Consider the following 22,438-nt stretch of genomic DNA (forward strand, 5'->3'; position numbering starts at 1 on the left):
GATTCAACACTGGGAAGTTCTGCTTTAATTCCATACACCTTTTCCTGAACTTTAAACACAGACTAGTCTTTAAATTGTCTTCTGTTGATATTCATTTTTCATTGAAACAAAGTAAGTGACAATAAAATTATAAAAACATCTGAATTTACTAAAACTTTACTAGTACACTAACTCACAAAACTTAATTTTGATTTCTTTGAAAAGTTAAATCTGGACTAATGATAACAGCCCTTTATAATCTGTTTCACAGTGACTCATCAGGTGAAATCCGCCTACTACACATGTGTACATAAACAACACATACCTAAAACTCTCAGTGTTCCATCACCAAAGAGTTACGTAGTAGAAACAACACAATTAGGAAAGCCAATGGCAGAAGAGTAACAAAATCAATCTACAGAAAAGCAAGTTAAAAAGTGGTCAGAGTGAAATTCTCACTAGCACAGCATTTTGTTACTAACAAGCTAGTCAAACCTGAACTAAAGACATTTTGGCAGGATTTGAACGTGGTTCCAAAGTATGATTAGAAGGCGGTCTGTGGTAGGATGTCAAAGCAAATTTGGTTTGTGAGACAGGCTGTGTTTGGAGGAAGGCTGACAAGTCCCAACCTGGGCAGACTCTGTCTCACTGCATGTTATGGAGGCACTAACACACTGGGCCTGAGCAAAGGCAACCCCACCGCAGGCCCCTCTCTCCTGCCCACGGCATACTCTAGGAGGATACAGTGAGGCTGTTGCTCACTGGAAATTCCCAAGAACCACCATCCAGGACTAAACTCACAGCCACTCAATCCACATCACCGGGGAACAGGACGTGGGAGGAGCAGGGTGGGGGCACCGACCTCAAACGGTAAGAGGCATGCTGCAAAACACCCACCTTTGTCCTGGGAGATGAAGGTCCACGAACGTTTTAAAGCTACAGTATCTATGATTTTTAGCTTACGTATATGCTCCTTGGGGATGGTAAGTTTCATCAATTTAGCGTGGAACGGTGTCCCATTTAGGGACACTAAACCTGCCTCTTCCAAGCTTCACTGGGCAACCTTCTAGTTCTACAGGAGCTAAAATGTGGTGCCCAAATAGCCCGTGCCACCCTTCCTCTTCATGATTTTACAACTTGATCACAAGCTGCCTCTGAGCCCTCATCTTACCAGATGACAGCATCCATCACACAGGCCAAACTGATAAGAACAGCCTATTACAACCCATGATTATTTTAATTATTCTTCCGTGGACCCTATCCAAACTCCCTACAGCTTACTTGGGATAGAACAAAGACTACAATTCTACACAACTCTGTGATCCTGAATAGCCTAGATGATCTTGGGAGAAAAAAAAAAAGAGAAAGAGAACAAAGTTGGAGGGCTCACACATCCTGATTTAAAACTTACTACAAAGCTACAGTTATCAAAACAGTATGGTACTCCCCGAAGTACAGACTATAAATCAATGGAATAGAATTGAGAGTCCAGAAACAAATCTATACATCTATCATTAACTGATTTTCCACAAAAGTGTCTACAACATCTTGGGGGTGGGAAGACTAGTCTTCAACAAACGGTGCTGGACAACCAGAAATCCACATGCAAAAGAACAAAGTTGGACCCTTACTTCACACCATATACAAAAATTAACTCAAAGACCTAAATATAAGAGCTAAAACTTATATTTGAAAACTTCTAAAACTTTTAAAATGAAAATAGGGGTGAATCTTCATGACCTTGGATTTGGCAACAGTCTCCTAGACACCACACCCAAAACACAAGCAACAAAAGAAAAAGAGATGAATTGGCCTTCACCAAATTAAAAAATGTTTGTGTCTCAAAGGACAATATCAAAAGAGTGAAAAGAAAACCTACAGAATGGGAGACAATATTTGCAAATCACGTATCTAGTAATGGTCTTGCACCCAGAATATGTAAAGAACTCTTAAAACTAAACAACAACAGGGCTTCCCTGGTGGCGCAGTGGTTAAGAATCCGCCTGCCAATGCAGGGGACATGGGCTTGAGCCCTGGTCCAGGAAGATCCCACATGCGGCAGAGCAACTAAGCCTGTGTGCCACAACTACTGAGCCTGCACTCTAGAGCTGGCGAGCCACAACTACTGAAGCCCGCACACCTAGAGCCTGGGCTCCGCAACAAGAGAAGCCACCACAATGAGAAGCCCCTGCACTGCAAGGAAGAGTAGCCCCCACTTGCCACAACTAGAGAAAGCCCGCGTGCAGCAACAAAGACCCAATGCAGCCAAAAATAAATAAATAAATAAATAAATTTATATTTAAAAAAAACTCAACAACGACAAAAAATAATTTTAAAATGGGCAAAGGACCTGAACAGACATTTCTCCAAAGATATACAAATGACCAAAAAGTACATGAAAAGATGTTCAACATCATCTCAAATGCAAATGAATTTCAAATTCAAATGTAAATCAAAACCACTTCACACCCACTAGGAAGGCCATAAGAAAGTGTTGGTGCAGACTCAGAGGAAACTGGGACCCTATACACTGACAGTAGGATCATAAACCGGTGCAGCCACTACAGAAAACAGTTTGATGGTTCTTCGGTAAGTTAAACATTGAATTACCATATAACCAGCAATTCCACTCCTAGGTGTATATCCAGAAGACTGAAAACAAGTGTTTAAACAAAAACTTGCACTCAAATGTTCATAACAGCACTATTCACAACCGTCAAAAGGTGGAAACCCAAATGTCCACCAAACATAGAAAGGATAAACAAAATGTGGTATATTCATATGATGGAGTATTATTCAGCTATAAAAAGGAATAAACTACTGATATTCACTACACTGTGGATGAACTCTGAAACATTATGTTAACTGAAAGAAGCCACATACTGTATGAGTCCATTTATATTAAATATCCAGAAAGCATTATTAGTGGTTGTTAGGGGCTTGGGGGAGAAGATGGGGAATGCTGGCTTAATGGGTTACTGGGTTTCCTTCAGGGTAAAGAAAAAGTTCTGGAACTAGAGAGTGGTGGTGGTTTGTGTAACATTATGAAGGTACTTAACACCACTGAATTATACACTTTAAAATGGTTAAAAACGGTTATATGTGTTTTACCACAATTTTTAAAATACCATAAATCTCTGTAAAATAGTATGTATAATATAATCTCAATTACAAAACAGTAACAACAAAAACCTAACACGAGCATACCAAAAAAAATGGAGGTACAGTGTCCTTCCCAAGTCCCTAGGCTCTCAGATGTCCCAGGAACCTGTAAACTCCTAAAGGAGGGAACCAGCGTCCTTCTCTTCTTCATTTTCTCACTGGTATCCAGCACAGTGAGCAGCAAACAGCACCACGCTTAATAAATCTCATTCAGTAGATCTCAGCCTAGCAATGTGACAGGGAAGGGGCTCTGCCAGAGTCGACATGCTTTTATCCGTTTTATATACCTGTCTACATTTTCATTTTTGAAAGAGTTTTACTGCTTTAAGAAGACAGAAAGAAAAAAAAAAAGGGTTTCCCTGGTGGCGCAGTGGTTAAGAATCCGCCTGCCAATGCAGGGGACATGGGTTCAAGCCCTGGTCCGGGAAGTTCCCACATGCCGCGGAGCAACGAAGCCCATGCGCCGCAACTACTGAGCCTGCGCTCTAGAGCCCGCGAGCCACAGCTACTGAAGCCCGCGTGCCTAGAGCCCGTGCTCCGCAACAAGAGAAGCCACCGCGACGAGAAGCCCGTGCACCACAACGAAGAGTAGCCCCCGTTCGTTGCAACTAGAGAAAGCCCGCGTGCAGCAACGAAGACCCAACGCGGCTAAATATAAATTTTTTTAAAAAAAGAAAGAAAAAAGTTGTTCAGTAACTACTGAATTAGACAACTGCCAAAATGTTTATGAAAATCTTGAATTGGGTTTAAAAATGGAGGTGTCTGGCACTAAACTATCACAAAGTAGAGGTAATGTTTGTTTCTCCAAGGTGGGGGTGGAAGACAGCCGGTGAGGCTGCGGAACTGACACAGTACCAGGCAGAAAAGTCCTGCTGCATTAAAACACAGCAATCAGATGCTATTGCTAACAAAGACTCAAGTTGCATTTCCAGCTTTCACAGTCATCAAAATTAGATTGTAAAACTACACTAAAATAAAACAAAACAAAAACTCTTAAGTACCCAAGAGCCATAATAAAGTCAAATTTTACACGTGTAGTTGGTGGTATCTAAAACATCCAAAAAGTATACTGGTAAAAAGCACTTATGAAAAAAATGTAACTGACTTAATAAAGGAAGCTATTTGTATGACGAGGGGAAAAAACGCACAGATTTAACAATAAGACATTTGATAAGCTTGGTATTTAATTTCAATCTGGGAAAAGGTCTCGGAGTGGGTTTTGCATAAGAGAAAGGTGTCTGAAAAGCCAGCTCCACACTATATCTATTCTACAAACTGCCTTTCTGACATTCTACTTGGAGACAAACCCAACCCCAGAGAGCTGTTTAAACAAGTTCACCCTTAAGCCTCAGGTCTAGAGAATAAAAGCTTTGTTCTCACTCAAAAAAGACGTTTGATGTTTATGCTAAGGAGACCTGTCATTGTGACTTAATTTACGGCTGACTGTAAATGCCTGAACATCTAGCAAGGGCCCACCTGCTGCCCAGGAGAATGTCAAGGTAAAGCTGGAAGGAGTGGCGTCACTATGACAGAGCATGTCCAGTGTTCCTGGGACCTAAATGTACAGACTCAGCCGTCACATTCAGACTGCCTACTAGCAACTTGGTATTTCTCCTTTACTGACAAGTTTATATTGACGTGTACAACCATTCTGTTTTCTTTCTTTGTTGTACTTAAGCAGACACACTCGTGGCTCATTAGAGCAGGGGAGGGTATTTATCAGTGGTAGTCCTATTTGCTTCCTGACCTACTTACTATACTATGGATGTGTGGAGAGGCCACAGTGTACATCACAGTTTTGAGGGAGAAGAGGGATAGGAATGGTTGTTTCAGGCAACTGGGACAATGAAGGAGAAAACAAAATCAACCAGGACGGAGAATAAAACTAATGAGGTTGAGATCAAGTTCATCTGGCTGGAATAAAATGGGTAGGTGGTAGAATAAACAGAGTAGAATAAACAGAGATGCAAGAGGTGAGGTAGGAAGTGTAATTAGGATGTTCCAAGTAACTCACAAATGTTTGCAGCATTTTGAGAGACTGGGATAAAAACTGTATATACAGGAGATAATAAAATTACAGCAGGACAGAACTAGAATTATTTACCTAGGATTTTGCTGAGAGGATGGAAAAGAAATGAGTGAATTCAATTAAATTATTAAGTACTTAAAATACGCAAGGCTCTGTGATAGGACAAAGACATATAAAGAAAAATAAGGTAGTTCCTAGCATCAATTTTTAGGGGGTAGAGAAGGGAGAGTGGGAGAAGCAGAAAACTATAAACCAGTGTGAACCTCTATACCACTGATATGGACCAAAGAGAAAAGCAGAGAGGATGGAGTCACTGGCTGGGGGATAGGAGGAAGACAAAGTGGGTCCCACACTGGAGGATGGCTGGATTTGGATTTGGCTAAGAAGAGAAGGCCAAGACCAAGAAAAGCACAAGGCATGTTAGGTCCAAAGTAAATAGATGTGACAACAATGCCATGGTTCCAGTCACAGACAAGGGCAGTAAGGGAGACTAGGCCAGACTGCATGGATTGTGATGCCAGGCTAAGGGGTCTGGAGTTGATCCTGGAGGCCACATAAAAGTGACACAGAAGGTGCACTTTCCAAAGTTAAATCCAGTGATAGGAAGGATGACAAGGGAGAGACAGGAGGCAGGGACTGGTTAGAAAGCTACTTTAATAGTCATTACAGTACATAGTAGAGTACAGGATTTAGAGCATGTGCTTTGGAGTCAGACAGACTTTAGGCCCACTGCTTAACCTATGTCCCAGTTTTCTCATCTGTAAAATGGGGATGAGAGTGCCTCAGAGAATAGTTGTACAGAGTAAGCAATGTAGCACAATCGCTCAGTGTAACACTTGAGTAGATAGTACACATTCAGTAAATCAGATGCTTTTATCACTACTGTCATCCTAGTGAATGAGAAGGGTCAGAGCTCTTTCTGGTTTTATGGTTCTTCTAACAAGCAGAAATCAATTTGTGTGTAAACGTCTCAATGTCAAGGACAGATTCGTTCCTCAGAATCCCTCTCAACATTAAGCTTGGCCCTGCATATTAGGAATGAACACTGACTGAATTTGATTCAAGCTTATCTACTACAAGTGTAGAATGTAATGTATACAAACATACACCAAGACAATACGCAAAGATTTGGGGTAAGGCAGGTTCAGCACAAATACTTATTTAAAAAAATATCCTTCAATTCACAGATTCCTCAACTCAAAACATCAAAACCATCTAAAAGACTTATCTCCAAAGCATCCACAATCTCCTCTCTCCTCCAAACACTCACAAATATCTAGGAAAAGGTAACAGGCAGTAGGTGAAAGCCACATGTGGTCAAAGGACTTCTTTCTACATGCAAGGTCCATCCATGGCATGACAGGGTACCAGGTCTCAAGGAGCCTCAAGCCCATCTTGGGAGAGAGCTCTTATTTCCCTCTCCTGTTTTCCTTCTCCTCACATCACCATCTGACTCACCACACACACATTTTTAAAAACAACACCTATTTACTATTTCACAGTTTCTGTAGGTCAGAAGTCCAGGCACAGCATGACTGATGTCAGCTGGGGCTGCTTTCTCATCTAGGGCTGGGACCTCTCTCAAACTCACTCATTGCTGCCAAACTCTAATGCCCTGTGGAAGAAGGATTAAGGCCCCCATTTCCCTCCTCGCTGATGGCCAGGGACCACTCAGCTCCTGAAGTCAGCCTGCAGTTCCTGCTCATGTGGCTCCCATGGGCAGTTCATACATGGATGTTTACTTTCTTCCAAGCCAGTTGGAGCATCTCTGCCTTCCTCTTCTGCAATCAGCTGAGAAAATGCTCTGCTTTCAAAGGGCTAGCTTGATTAGGTCAGGCCCACCATGATAGCCTGCCTATCTGGAGGTGCACTGATTTAACCCCTTCACAATACAGTTGACCCTTGAACAACTCAGGGGTTAGGGGCACTGACCACCATGGAGTCAAAAACCCAAGTATAACATAACAATCATCCCTCTGGATCTGTGGTTCCGCATCCACGGATTCAACCAACCTTGGACCGTACGGTACTCTAGTCTGTATTTACTGAAAGAAATCCAAGTATAAGTGGACCCGTGCAGTTCATACCCATGTCGCTCAAGGGTCAACTGTACTACCTGCATTCATGTGTGACTGAGTAACTGGGAAAAGGTGTGTATATACCTAAGGCTAGGAAACTTGGGGAGAGGAGAGCAGAGGAGGGGCTGTGGTGGACAGAATCACCTTGTATTTTATTTCTTTGTCTATTTCACCAGCCAGAAGGTACACTTCACCAAGGAAAGCATTTGTCTCCTTGTGTTTACTGTTGTATCCCCGCACCTACGACAGTGCCAGGTATATGGTAGGTGCTCAAGGGTTAAAGGAACCTTTAGATCACCATAGCAGTACTCGATATACGTATATATACCTGTTTAGTTTATTCACAGGCTGGAAACGGGACTTCTAACTGTATACATTAAACTTTTGGTTCAGTGAAACCATTCAGGAATCCTGGGAATTCCACATGATATAATTTTCTCTCTGCCACAATCATCGTATGGCTTTTAACAAAATACAGTTGATTCTCGTTATTCATGGATTCGTATTTGCGAATCTGCCCACTTGCTAAAATTTATTTATAACCCCAAAATCAATACTCTCAGTGCTTTCATGGTCATTTGCAGACATGCGCAGAGTGGTGAAAACTTTGAGTCACCCAATGCACACGTTCCCACTGAGGTTGAACAAGGCAATGCTCTCTCTGGCTTCTTGTTTCAGCTCATACTGTTAATACGTGTCCTTCTCATGGTATGTTCAGTGCCAGGCTTTTTGTCTTTTTGTGTTTTTTCTTGGTGATTTCACTAAGCCCCCAAGAGCAGTAGCTTAGTGTTCTGAAGCTCGAGAAGACAGTGACGTGCCTTACGAGAAAGAAAATACATATACTGAATAAGCTTCATCCAGGCGTGCATTATAGTGCTGTTGGCCCTGAGTTCAATGTTAATGAATCAACAATATAAATTAAATGAGGTGTCTTTAAACAGAAACACGAACAGCACAAGGTTATGTACCGATCAGCTGATGAAAACGTGTGACCAGCAGCTGCAGGGACCTAACCCTGTAGCTGCTCCCCTGGGAGCAGTGGTCCAGTATTTGCTAATCCTGTGTTCAAGTGGGCCTCACAGAACACAGTTACGGCAAATAACACGACCTGACTGGATTAGCCCCATTTTACAGATGAAACAATGAAGCGGACAGGGATGTGAAGTGGCAGCCCCCAGCGCACTCCAGCACACCATCCCGTTTTACTTCCTTCACAGCCCTCATGACTGATAACTGTGTTTACTCATTTATTTTCAGTCTGAGCCACTGCAATAGTAAGTTCCATGAGGGTGAGGGATTTTTGTCCATCTTGTTCCCTGTTACCTCCTCATGCCAAGAACCATTCCAGGCACATACCCAACCGAATGAATAAAGAAATCTCCTATATGTAATTGTGTAAATATTAGGGGGATTGATACTTTAAAGGGAAAGGCAGTTACTTTCATTATGTTAAATTCAAAATATTCAGCAAGACAAATTCAGGCTTCAGACTAAGTGGAGAGAGAAGAAAACCAAAAAGAACACCAGAGCTGCCTGAAGCGGCGCCGTCTCAGACACTCGTGGGCAGGTAAGACTGCTGGGGACGGCAGCCGCACAGCTGCACCAAGCTCCCGAGACTCTACAGAGGAAGAAGAAAGCTACACTCTGGAGCGGTATTTATCTGCGACGGAAAAGCCAGCAAGCAGAGAGAACAGGCAAGAGCAGAGATGCTGCCTCCAGGCCCAGCCGCAGGTTGAACCACGTGTGAGAGAGAGAAGCTGAGGAGAGCAAAACCCGAGAGCGGGATTCGAACCTGGCCGTGATGCCGCCCCTGCAGAGTGACAGAAATGTAGCCGAGACGGCCGGGGACTGGCGGCTCCGGAGCCGATTCCCTTCAAAGGTTTGGACACTCCTAGTCCAGGCGGAACTGATGGGCTCCGGAGGCCCGCAGCACTTCCAGCATCGGGGGGAACTGAGGAGCAAGAGGACTCCAGGATTTTCTTCTTATGAATACAGAGAGGAAAATGAGATAAGACCCTCTTACATCAACCCTACTGTAACAGACAAATAGCACAAGAACTCGAGACAAAGAGGCGGGCTTCCAGAATTAATGTTCACGGCTGCTCTGAGCAAAAACTGAACAGTAAACAATAAGGATTTCAAAATTAAAACAAAAGAGCCACTTCAGTATTCTACTTTAACCTTCAGAAATAAAGAAGATCTCAAGCACCGTGGACTGAGAATTCCATTCCACCTCAACACCCCGTACTCCTGAGTTATTATGAGAACAGACTGCGACGCGATTCAACTCGTGTTCCAAAATGCAACAAGCAGCCTCAACAGGCCATGCTGGAAGAAGCAGCACGCCTCATCATCATCTCCTGATTCATATTTTGGTAGCAAGGTTACAATTAGCTCACCGGTGGAGAATAAACCTATTTATAACACAGTAGTCCACCTGAAAGACACAATCATCTAAAAAGGTTTTTAGACAAAAATGAAGTGCAGCTTCTTCCTGTACTGACTGCAGATTCCCAAGGTCCTTTCAGATGAAGTCCTCAGTCTAACCTTCCTGTGTTCACAGGCACCATTCTGGCCACCTCTCAGCCTCCATGTTCTTATGTAACATTTACATAGTGCCATAAACATACCCGGAGTTGCGTAAGAATTAAAACGTTGCCAAACCAATAAAGCCTAAAGCAGGTCACTCCCTCCAGACTGCCTTTGATTAGCAAAGGTATGCTGCCCGGCCTAAGATGTAAGGGCCTGTCAAGAGACAGAAATTAACTTGAGGAAATCTGAAACGGGTCCACAAAAATGCACAAAGAAGAAGAAATTAACCACACTGTGACATGCGATGCTTCTATCAATCCCAAGAATTATTCTGCCCCATAAGATAAAAAGTAACCCAACATTGCCTGGTCCCTGAAGTCAGAAACTGTGTCTAAAAATACCTCCCAGCCAACTGGCTATCAGTAAGTCAGTCTCACAAATGTCCCAATAAGAGCGACACAGACTAGTTCCTTACTTTACAGAGGCAAAACTGAGGCAGTCACAGAAAGGTTAAGTAAGTGCCTTATTCAAGGACAACCTGCAAGGGAGCAAAGTTCAGGGACTGGAAACCAGCCTCCTCCCTCCATCTGGCTCTAACCTTTAACCAGAGTAGCCATTTTATTGTTTTAATCACATCTGTTCCCGGAGCTCTTAACAAAACTAATCTGAGATTCTCTTTTTCTCTATGAGAGTTCACTTTCACTGTAGTTCGAATTCGTGTCCACTCAACACAATGACAAGACTTGGCCTGAAATTAAATTTTTAGTTTACTCACAGAAATTAAAAATTTTCCTATCAGAACCTCAAATGTCTCCCTTGTTGCTTTTGTCTTAAGAAATAAATATCATGCTCTCCTGCTACTAATTCAATTTTACGTTTTCAAGTACTAATGTGAAAATGCCAAAGGCAGGCCTTAAAACATGGCCCACCTATCAAACGATGCTGTTTATAACCTGGAGCTCCTGCTTCTTATCACTGGCCTTGTACTAAGTCGACGTGAGTTCACTATTTAACGCAGACACCGACCCCTTGCTGCCCTCATGTCCTGTCCAAGCACCAGGCATCAGGGCTGGCTGGTTCTGCCATTCCTCCAGCCCGCCTAGAGGAGCACAACAGAGGAAGTGCAGGGGACGACAGCAATCAACTTCTTGTTATCCCACAGCCTCTATTTTCCCAGAACTGATGTCTTACTTGAAGCCTTTTGCAACAGTGGTCTCTGTAGCATGCACTATTGGCAACTAGATGTGTCCCGGAAAAAACTGTAGTGTCTGGCCAAGTTTAAAGGCCTTCGAGAATGTTTGCTGGACACACAACCTAATCTCCAATTTACCAAAAAAAGAAAGCAACTTCCTATTATGCCCACCCATCCTCACGCCAACAACATCCATTTCAGGAAGGTTACAGAAAATGAACTCTGCCCCATTCAGAACCAGCTGGATTATCAATTAAACGTTCAAGGCTCACAACAAGAAATATCCCACCAGACACTACAACCAAACCTACAGGGACACGGCTGTTAAAAATCTTGGACATATTAGGAACAGGATAAAAATTCCTATGGAAGGAATTTAAAGATTTATTCATCACATGTAAAATGACAAACCTGAAGACTGAGTCTCCTTGCTTACTACCCTACTAGAGAAATAACATCGTGTTACACGCTCCAAGAACATGGCCCGTAATAAGGCCCAGCAAACATTATTCATGAAAACCATTAATTTACCACCAGTGTCAGGCTGTGTTCATACACCTTCACCATGTCTGTCAGACCCCACGGCGCATTACCTATGCCACAGAGCAGCGAGACCCAGGAGCACGCGTGAGGCGCCTTAGCAGAAGCATTAGCCTGTGAACAAAGACCCCACCGCACAGGCTGCACCACTGGGAACAAATATCAAGGCTGGAGGTAATGAACTTGTTTTTTAGACTCCAAAGTGGGATGAGGTCTTTTGTTGATTGTCTGGTTTACGAAGGAAGCCAGAACCCGCCTGAGAACCATTCTTTCTAGTGGAGAGAAGAGAGCCCCAGAACACACATTTGATCTCCCACTGCTGGAAGGTTAGGGGCTGCTGAGAAGTCAAAGCAGCAGGCTTTGTACATCGGGAGCCAATACAGACCTGATCAGCTCTCCCAGATCTATCTGTGGGTCAATAATCACTTCAATATAACTGCCAAATATAACCTTCATCTGCTACCCCAATGCCAACACGCATTTGAGACGAATCGCTTAAGTTAAATATTTTAGGGTTTCATCTGCTCTCCTCAAGCCCCCAAAGCCTCACAAACAAGACACCCAGCTGAGTGTCCCACAGAAAGGGGCTACTTCTGCAGCGGGAAGGGTGTGGGTGCTACCAGGGAGCAGAAGCCTGTGGGGTTTGGAAGGTAAGGGGTGTGTGAGGTGGGGGAGTGTGCAGGGAGAGGGCTGGGGAGAGGGATTGTGCAGGAAGGTAAATAAATCCTGCCCAAGGGCCGGGAGCCGCTCCAGTGCTGGGGTCTTTAAATGATCTTGGGGGTGGGAGGCAGGTTCTAGGATGTCACCTGAAAGGCATCCACAAAGTGACGAAGCGAATGGGCCCCCTGGGGTAGGGTGGGAGAGGCGAGGTGAAAAGCAAATACACCTAGATGCAGATTAACTGTTCTGGAACTAGGTTTCCTAGGGTTCGAGAGATTCCAAAGCCAAGCTCCCAAAACGTTTAGGGCCCTGTTGGTCCCACTGCCTCCACAGAGCTTCCGCGGGGCATGTGTATTGGAGGTGGGGCGGGGGGGGGCTGGCCCCACTGAACTCAAGGGACTGCGCGAAGGGGAAATGTGACTCGCTTTCCCAGAACATTAGAGAGGAAGGAGAGGGAGGGGAAGAGGCACCCCAAGCGCAGGAGCTCAAGGAAAGGTTTGAGACCCCCTCCCCTTTCATCTGAGGTGCGCAAGGACTCTCAACATCAGGATACCTCGGAGAGGCAAAGACCCCATCGCCCGAGCCTCACAATCTTGGCGGGAGAAAAGGCGCCCCCCAGGAGCATCTGGAGGGAGGGAATGAAGACCACCGCCCCTGGACATGCTGAGGGGCAGAAACGTGGACCTCCAAATCCTGGGGAAGGAAGCCCGCACTCCTCTCTATGGAACATGGGGGTGCTGGGAGCGCGACCCCCGAGAGCTCCCCGAATCCAGTTTCGCCGGGAGGAGGGATCGGGTCCCCAGGGGCCCGGCGTGAGCTCGGTCCTGGCTGGGCGGCCGCGCCTCGGGGGTCGGGGAAAGCCGACTGGGGGTCACCGCGACTCCCCCGCGCCCCCCGCCCGGCCATATTGAGTGCGTGGGGAGGGGGCGCGCTGTAGCCAGGGGCCGCGGCGCGAGGCCTCGCCCTCGTCCGGCCCTCTCCATCCCGGCCCCCGCCCCGGGACTCACCCTGGATCCCCCGGGGCCCGGACCCGCCGCTGCCGGCAAGCAGGAGAACAACAAGGGGGAAGAAGGAGGAGGCTCCGGCCGACTCCGCCATAGTAACCGCCGCCGCCGCCACCGCCGCCGCCGCCGCCGCCGCCGCAGCCCAGCAGCGCCCAGCGCGCGCGCGCGCGCCCCCGGCGCCTCCCCTCCTCCCGCTGCCCGACTCCCGCCTCCCTCTTCTCCGCCCGGCGCCGGCACGTGCGCTCCCGGCGGAGCCGGCGCCGCGGCCGCCGCGCGCGCCCCCGAAGGGCGGGGCCGGGTGCGCGCGGGCGCCCGCCTTAAAGGGGAGTGTCCCAGTTAAAGGGGTGGGAGGGGTTCGCGCCTCGGCCAACCTCACCCGTGGGTGCAGAGCGCGGCGCGGAGGAGGCCGAGCCGGACACGCGGCTTCTGCTCTGTCCTGCGCTCCCCGCAGCGCAGCGTGATCTTAACGGCACCGACCCCCATCCCCCGCATCGAATGTTCTACGAGTGCCGTGCGTGTTCCCGTTCCCTTCATCCCTACTGCTTAGCCTCAGGCTCCCGTCACGTCCCATCGCGATCGTCGCAACCGTCTCCTAACTAGTCTCCCAGCCCCAAGTGGCCCCTCTGCGATCCGCGGGACGCACAGCCACCTGTGTGATGGAATCATGGGATGCCCCTTTTCAGAACACACCGGGGCTTTTTAATGACAGTACTCAATCTTGGTGAGGGTGCCGTGTGAAGCACTCCCACTCTGCTGTAGGTAGAACCCTTTTGGTAAACAATTTGGCATTATGTATAAAATGTCTTAGAATATTCATACCCCTATCCCCTGTCTTCAAGAAATAACAGAGATGAGGACAAATATTTGTGAGAAATGTTAACTGTTGCATGTTCATCATTGTAAAAAGCTGGAAACAAGTACTCAATAATAGAAGACAAATTATGGCCCATCCATATGATGGAGCATTATTTAGTAATTAAAAATTATGTTTGTAAAAATAATGAAGTGAGAAAATGTCCATGAGATGTTAAATGAAAAAGCAAAGTACAAAACTATTTACAGTACTGTTCTAATTTTGTTGACACTATATATCTGCATGGAAAAAAGACTGAAAAGAAATTGCCAATATTATCAGTAGTTATCACCAGAATAATTTTTTACTTTTTCTGTAAACATTTCAGTATTTTCTAAATATTTTACAAATAAGCTAGTGTTACTTTCAAATTTAGAAAAAAATGCTTATAAAAGGTAAACTGAATCACCCATAACTTTCTGAAAAGAGTTCACTTTCCTTAGCTTGAAAAAGCGCTTGAGATCACAAAAAGGACAGGGTTTTGGACCCAGAGTTCTGAATCTGAAATCTCCTTTTCTTACTAAGTGACATGAAAACTTAGGCAAGCTTTTTAACCTCTCTAAGCACAGTTTCATCATCTGAGATGTAGGGGTGGAGAGGATGACCAAAGGTGGGAGTCGGGGTAGAGGGGAGCTTCTCAAATGGAATCCCCACCTTTGAAGTTGTCACAAACCTGAAGAACACCCCTCCTCATATAAAGAAAAAAACTGGACTGTAGAGACACTCCCCAGACACAACTCACACACAAACACACGTGTGCAAAGTCTTACAGAGGCACCATGTACACAAGGGTCAGTAGCTGGATGAGCAAACACCTTACTTTTATACTGCTCTGCCTCACGCCCCCAAAATGGGCATTCCCCCTCCATTTTATCTAACTGGTCTCCCAAACTCTGTTCCACCCACCCTTAAGGGCTCCCAGCTGTGGTGGGCACAGTGTAAGCTTACTGTGTTAGTTTCCTAGGGCTGCCTTAACAGAGTACCACGAACTGGGTGACTTAAAAGAACAGAAATTTATTCTCTCAGTTCTGGAGGCTAGAAATCTGAAACTAAGGTGTCAGAAGCCCCATCCTCTCTCTGAAGGCTCTAGGGAAGAATCCTTTCTTGTCTCTAGTTTCTGGTGGTTCCCAGAATTCTTAGTGTTCCTTGGCTTGTGGAAGCATAACTTCAATCTCTGCCTCTGTCTTCACATGGCTGTCTTCCCTCTGTGTCTGTATCTCTGTGTCCAAATTTCTCTCTTCTTATAAAGACTCCAACCAGTCATCGGATTAGAGCCCACCCTAATCCAGTATGAGTTAAAATCATTTTAACTTGATTGCATCTGTGAAGATCCTATTTCCAAATAAAATCACATTCACAGGTTCTGAGTAGACATGAATACTGGGGGCACACTATTCAACACAGGACATTCACCAACACATGCAGTTGGGAAGGGAAAGCTGACCCCTCAGGAGCACATTACTGAGACCAAGGGAGAGGAACTGTCCTTCCTTATACCTTGCTAAGTGCTGCCACTGTGGCTGCAAGACCAAGAGTCGCAGAGGGGACCTGTGGTTGCTTTACTCCTAAATTACAAGGGCAGTCACATAGCTGAAGGTACAGCCCAGGGAATCAGAACGCTGGGTCCACAGACCAAATACCAGCTCACTTGATAGTCTTTGACTTTGGACAAGATATTTTACCTCCCTAAACCTCAATTCCCTCATCTGTAAATTGGAACTGATGTTAGTTCTACCTCATAGAGATATTGTGGGGATGGATGAAGATACTGTCTTTAAAGCATTTGGCACAGTCTCTGCCACCTAGGAAGTGATATAAAAAGAAAAGCTATTGTGATGATGATGATTTAATCTTTACTATAATCCTATGAAGTGGTTGAGGCATGTCAGGGTGTGCTCAATTTACAGGTGAGGCAACTGAGACCTAAGGAAGGTAAGCCACTCGCCCAAGCTCACGTCTAATTAAGTGTTGAAGCCACAGCCTCCTGGTCCTGTGCTTCTTCAACATCACAGCATCTCATGCTTTTCCAGGGACTGGTTTTCAAGAGCCAGCTGAAGGTGGGAAATTAGACTTGAAGGGGTCGGGGAGGGGTGCGTTATACTCCTCATACCCTATTCCTGAGAGTTTGCAACATCTCCTCAAGTCAGAGTTTTACCAGATGATGCATCTACCTTCCCTTTTAGGTCCCAGGCAGTACGGAGACAGACCGCCCAATCTCCCTGTGCTGCCTCCCACAGCCTGGCTCTCCTCCCATCCCTGAAGACCTCAGCAAAGCATCCATTTCTGTAAGCCTCCTGAATCTTAGGACTGGACCCACATCACATCTACGAACTACTCATCTGCCTTTCTCTGTCCCTTTGTCATGGGATTCCCCAGAGCTACCAGGATTTACTTCTCCAGGAAAAAGTCTTACTCCCCAAGTTCCACTGACTAGACCACCCAGTGTTACAGCTGCCATCTTATTTACAACACACCAAGACACTCCATCTCCTGGGGGATTCAGCACAGTTTGCCTTGGTGAGCAGCAGGGTCATTAATTGCAAGAAGACAATAGCTCATCTTCATCCATTCTGCAAGTGCATATTGAGCACTGGCAGTACACCAGGCGTAACTTATAAACGTGGATAAGTCATGGTCCTTGCCCCCGTGAAATTTACAATCTAATAGAGATGAGAGTGAAAAAAAGCACAACATATTATATATGCTATAACACACCTGTAAAGGGTCAGCAGGGAGACTCAGGAACGGCATGGATGGTGCAACTCTGGAAGGCTAAGGAGGTGGGAAAGGTTTGACGAAGAGACCATGCTCCAGCTGACTCCTGGAAGATCTAAGAGTGTTCCTTAGATAGACAGGCTTGTGTGGGGCAGGGGAAGACGGGAGATTATTCCTGGCAGAGGGGGCAGTATGAGCAAGATACCAAGGTGCAATTGCCCGATGTTTAGGCATGGAGGCACGCGCAGAGGGTGCAGGGTGAAGGGGGCTGGTGGTGGAGCTGAAAGGTAATGTGGGAGAGAGAGACAGATGTGGAAGTCCACATGGAAGTGTCCTTTTCTCCAGTATTCCTGGATGGGTTCTAAGCAGGGGGGTAAAGTGATCATATTTGTATTTTAGAAAGACCACTTTGTTGAACCAAATGACCTTGAACTTTGTGCAGATGGTTTGGTGGTAAGGAAACCAAAGAGCCAGTAGCTCAGACAAAATAGGAGGAGGACCTGACCCTAGGCAGCAGCAATGGAGATGGGAAAGAAAAATAGATTCAAGAGATTTTAAAGAGGTAGAAACTACAAGGTTGATTGGATGTGAGAAGTGAGGAGGAAACAGAGAAGCCCATTATGTTTCCAGTATAATCTGATGTGGGTGACTGGCTGCTTGGTGGCTAATTCAGCAGATTAGCAAGAGCAAGTTTGGGGAAAAGATGATGAGCTCCCCATTGGACATACTGAGTTTGAAGGGCCTCTTGTAGGAACCTGGAGCCATGGAGCTGTTGATTGGAAATCAGCAGCATATCATAGTTATGCAGACAGCTCAGGGGTGTGCAGTAGTTCTGGAAGTACAGCAACAAAGACAGGAAAGAGGAGACAGAGAAGAAACAGTCAGAGAAATAGGAAAAGAACCTGGGAAAAAAACAGAATCATGGAAACCAAGGCAAGAGAGGGTTTCAAGAGATCAGTAGTTTCTAATGTTGAGAAGGAGTCAAGTAAGTTGGGAAACAAAGAATGTCTAGGATTTGATAACTTGAAACCCAGTGGTGACTTTTACTTGAGCAGGTTCAGTGGAAGGTGGAGTGGAGGCCTAACTTCAGGAGACTACAAGTGAACGAGAGGTGAAAGCTTAGAAAGACTGAGTGTCAGACTTTCCTGGTGGCGCAGTGGTTAAGAATCCACCTGCCAATGCAGAGGACACGGGTTCGAGCCGTGGTCCAGGAAGATCCCACATGCCGCGGAGCAACTAAGCCTGTGGGCCACAACTACTGAGCCTGTGCTCTAGAGCCCGCGAGCCACAACTACTGAGCCCGCGTGCCACAACTACTGAAGCCTGCATGCCTAGAGCCCGTGCTTCGCAACAAGAGAAGCCACCACAATGAGAGGCCTGAGAACCGCAACAAAAGAGTAGCCACCGCTCGCCACAACTAGAGAAAGCCCACATGCAGCAACGAAGACCCAACACAGCCAAAAATAAGAGGAAAGAAAGAAAGAAAGAAAGAAAGGAAGAAAGAAAGAAAGAAAGAAAGAAAGAAAGAAAGAAAGAAAGAAAGAAAGAAAGAAAGAAAGAAAGAAAGAAAGAAAGAAAGAAAGAAAGAAAGAAAGAAAGAAAGAAAAAGAAAGAATTAAAAAAAAAAAAAAGACCGAGTGTCATCTGTTCTTTAAAAGAACTTGGCTGTGATGGGAGGGGGAGATTTGAATTTCCTTCAGAATGATAGACCAGGTTCCCTGAGCAAAATTTCTGCTAAAGAAACAACCCAAAATGCTTGGTAAAGTAGCAAGAAAGTGAAGAATACTCAAGTCAAAAACTAAGGAACAGAGAGGAAAGCAGAGAACCAAAGCTGGCTTTCACCTTGAGAGCATTTGTATACCAGGTGAACTTGAACTTTGGTGTTCTGAAGGTGAGCAGGATGCAGGGGGCAGAAGAGAAAGTCCAGGACTGCCCAAGGTGTGGGAGTCTAATAAATCTTCCTCTGCTCAAATCTGAGACCCACAAGAGATAAGACGACACTCGGTCAAAGGATGAACTAGAAATAATTCACTCCTCCAGGAGGCTGCCAGGAAAACTGCCTGACTTGAACCTTGGTTCTGAGTGAGAAAAGGGGAAAATCTTCCCTGAGAATTCCGAACTACAAGTTGGCCTGCATCATTTAATTTCATTCCAAATTAACGCTACCTGGGTGGTCTGAAAAACTATACACTATTTAGATTCAAGTGGGCCTGGGCTGGTAGTACCCCGTGGTAGTACCTGGAAGAAAGAAGAGCAAATAATCTCTAGAGGACCCACCTTCAACTCAGGCTACAAGGAATTCTCACAGACAAAATTCCAAGAAATATAATCTATGTAGTCAAAAATCCAAAAACAATTAAGTAGGGCTGAGAGAAAAATAACAGTCAACCTAGAATTATATACTTGTAGAAAATGTCTTTAAAAAATGTATAAATTATGTATGAATTCATGCCTACTTTACAAATTGTCAGATATTCCCTAATAGAAGAGAAACAGACTATATAACTTCCAGGTTAAGAGAAGGAAAAAGATAGAATAAGAAAATATAAGCAATCCTGGGCTTCCCTGGTAGCATAGTGGTTAAGAATCCGTCTGCCAGTGCAGGGGACACGGGTTCGAGCCCTGGTCTGGGAAGATCCCACATGCCGTGGAGCAACTAAGCCCATGCGCCACAACTACTGAGCCTGCACTCTAGAGCCCCCGAGCCACAACTACTGAGTCCCGTGTGCCACAACTACTGAAGCCCGCACACCTAGAGCCTGTGCTCTGTAACAAGAGAAGCCACTGCAATGAGAAGCCCGCGCACTGCAATGAAGAGTAGCCCCCACTTGCCACAATGAGAGAAAGCCCGTGAGCAGCAACGAAGACCCAACACAGCCAAAAATAAATAATAAATAAATAAATAAATTCTTTAAAATAAATAAATAAAGGGGGGAAAGAAAGAAAATAAAAGCAATCCAAAAGAAGGCAAGAAAGGGGAAAAAAAAGGATAGTATTAAGGTGAGATAAATAGAATGCACAAAATAAGATGGTGAAAGTAAATTCAAATACATCTGCGATACAATAAATATGAATGGGCTAAATAATCCAAATTAAAAATACAGATTTCTAGACTAGAGAAGAGAAAGAGAGAAAAGGGGATTTCCAGAGGATATACAAGGTCAAAGAAGTGTTTGCTGTGTTTTGTTGCTTTAATAAGAAGGGAGAGATTGCAACTTAGACTGCAATAAAGGAGCCAGGAAGAGTTCAAAAATATGGAAGAAGAAGAAGTAAGTGATGGAGCCAGAAGCTGGAGGAGGAGGTGAAAGGAAGTTTATAGGCATGAGAGGGTCACCTGGATGTTCTCAGTCAAGTTTCGGGCATGGCCTGTTTTGATACAACATGGTCAGGAGGCAGGATAGCATATGATGGAGGACATGCTTGAAGAGAGTAGGGAGAATTTGCAAAAGCCACTGTGGGGAATGGGATGGTGTCCAGGAACATAGGAAAGCAGAAGGTAATTGCCAGGGTGGCTCTGGGGCCCAGCCAGAGTTGCCGAACATTAAGTTGAGGTCATGACAAGCCTCTTTGATGGTACAGTTTCTTCCAGAAATGCTCAGCATCCCAGAGTGGGAGCTGAAGAGGGGATGTTTGGAGGCTGAAGGGGTGGGGGAAGCGGTACAGGGTCTGGTGGGAGAACGGGTGGGCCAGGGAGTTGAGGGAAGCAGAGGGAGGGCAGCTAAGGCAATGGAAGGGACAGGAATGTGATGTGGCTGGTGGCTAAGGATGGGAGGCTGGCTAGAGGCATTGTTATGGGCCTGAGAATCCCGAAGGCCCCAGTCAGTGTTAGGGACCTGACAGAGTCAGCGGCTGCAGTCTGTGCTCAGGGGCCCCATGGGATGGTGCTGAGCTCTGCTGTTCTTGAAAAAAACCCTCCCCAGGCTTTTCCCCCTCACTTTCTGCTCCAGAGGCCATGGCATGATTGTAGATTACTATAACCCCCACACTGACCTCGTTCCACCCCAGTGCCTCCTTGGTAAACAGGCCCGGTGCCCTCAGCCTTGATGATTCATACATTAGTTCTATCCGGACATGCCCAGTGGCCAAGCAGGATGGCTCTCCTGGTCATTCTCCTTCTGCTGTGGACCTCTGAGCTTTTGCCTATCTGTACCCGCCTCTTCTCCATGCCCCTAAAGAAGCCCCCATCCAGAGCCTTATATCATACACCACTGATACTGCTAGCGCTGTAACCTCCCCACCTCCTGGTCACCCTTCCTGCAGTTACCAGGCATGCCATGGCAAACCCATGTTCCCTCTCACTTTGTCATCTGCCTTCCTGAGAACATACGGGCTACCTATTGCCCATGACACCAAGCCAAAAGCATGGCATTCTAAATCTGCGGGGGATTTCTAGAGATTATTTAGTCTGACCTCATTGTTTTACAGATGGAAAAACTGAGGTCCAGAGAAGATAAATGACTTTTCCAGGGCAAAACCAAAACTGGCAGTCAAGACCTCTACACGACAAGCCCTTAATATCCATCCAGACTTACTTCCCCTACACATAAAAATAGCATACAGAGACTGACCATGTACTCTCCTAAGAGCCCTTTGTGGATTATTTATTGAATCTTCACAACAACCCCGTGGGAGCAGTACTACTGTTCACCCTATTGTAGAGATGGAGAACTGAGGTACAGAGAGATCAGATAATTTGCCCAAGATCACCCAGCTAATCCCAGTTCTGACAGCTCCCCTGTCATCCTAGCTCCTCTATCTCTCTCTCTCAATCCCTCCCCCTTTTACACACTTATACACTTGCAAGCACACCTGCCAAGTCCTCAGTCATAGTCTTCCCCCTGCTTGGACAACCCCTGCTCCCTTTTTTTCCATGTGGATTACAAGGGTGTATAGCTCTCACCTGCCTACACCCCCTTCTCCTAGATGAATACATGGTCTGCCCTCTGGCCACAGATGATTGCACCAGGGTTGGGCATCTGAACCAAGGGAAAGTAGTAAATAGACTGGCTGAGTTATTCAGCTTCTCTTTCATGAGCATTTGAACTAAGGAGGCGTAGAAACTGTGTTACTTAGATGGTGGCAGGAGCTACAGAGTAGTAACTGGAAACCATGTGGTATCAGGATGAGCTAGGAGAAGAGAATGGAATGGAGCTGAGGCAGGGAGAAGGCTGGGGGTGGTCACCAAGGTGTGCTTGTGCACACGCACCCCCAGCCTCAGCCACTCTAACAGTCAAATTGTCCTCCACACATACCCAGTCCAGTGTCTTCAAGACCCCATGAGATCTGGCCATATTTTCCCATTACCAGTTTCTCTGAGACTCCCATGTATCTTTCCAGGAAATCCTCTTTTTTCACTTCTACTGGTTTGAGTGTGTTAATCCTTGTAGCCTAGGGTTCCTGGCTAGAATCCCAGGTCAAGGAGTTCTACCCATCGTTCAGAACAAGCTCAGAGCCTGACTACTCTAGGAAGCCTTCCCCCTTCCTGGGTGTGTAGCCTCTCCTTCCTCAGACAGATCATTAACCCTACCACTTCCATCTCCCTCCCAATGTTCAGGAAATACTAACTTTGGGGCACCCAGTTCTGATTTTGCCATTTGAAGCTGGACTATCTTTATTGTTATCATTTTATGTTCTAGCAAATCCATGGATCCAGGCATCATTTATTCATCCTGGAACATGTTTCGAGTGTCTTTG

The 22,438-nt window shown here is 45.7% G+C and overlaps 1 protein-coding gene and 1 long non-coding RNA gene across 3 annotated transcripts in view; one reads left to right on the forward strand and one right to left on the reverse strand.

Annotated features, from left to right (window-relative positions):
* Positions 1 to 13,377, reverse strand: part of ACVR1B (activin A receptor type 1B) — a 34,253-nt gene extending 20,876 nt beyond the window's left edge. Inside the window, exon 1 of one of the 2 annotated variants that reach the window (XM_082421415.1) lies at positions 13,180 to 13,377. In XM_082421415.1, coding sequence (XP_082277541.1) covers positions 13,180 to 13,270 — 91 coding nt within the window. In that variant the 5' untranslated portion in view covers positions 13,271 to 13,377. The remainder of the gene's footprint in view (positions 1 to 13,179) is intronic. The other variant, XM_082421411.1, reaches the window with a different exon arrangement.
* LOC309641492 lies at positions 8,074 to 18,213 on the forward strand. Its single transcript, XR_014252636.1, has 2 exons — positions 8,074 to 12,162; positions 16,213 to 18,213. It is a non-coding gene; the product is annotated as an uncharacterized lncRNA (long non-coding RNA).
* The last annotated feature ends 4,225 nt before the right edge of the window (positions 18,214 to 22,438 follow it).

The sequence above is a fragment of the Balaenoptera physalus genome (genome assembly GCF_965194825.1).
Source record: "Balaenoptera physalus genome assembly, chromosome: 13".
Classification (NCBI taxonomy): domain Eukaryota; kingdom Metazoa; phylum Chordata; class Mammalia; order Artiodactyla; family Balaenopteridae; genus Balaenoptera; species Balaenoptera physalus.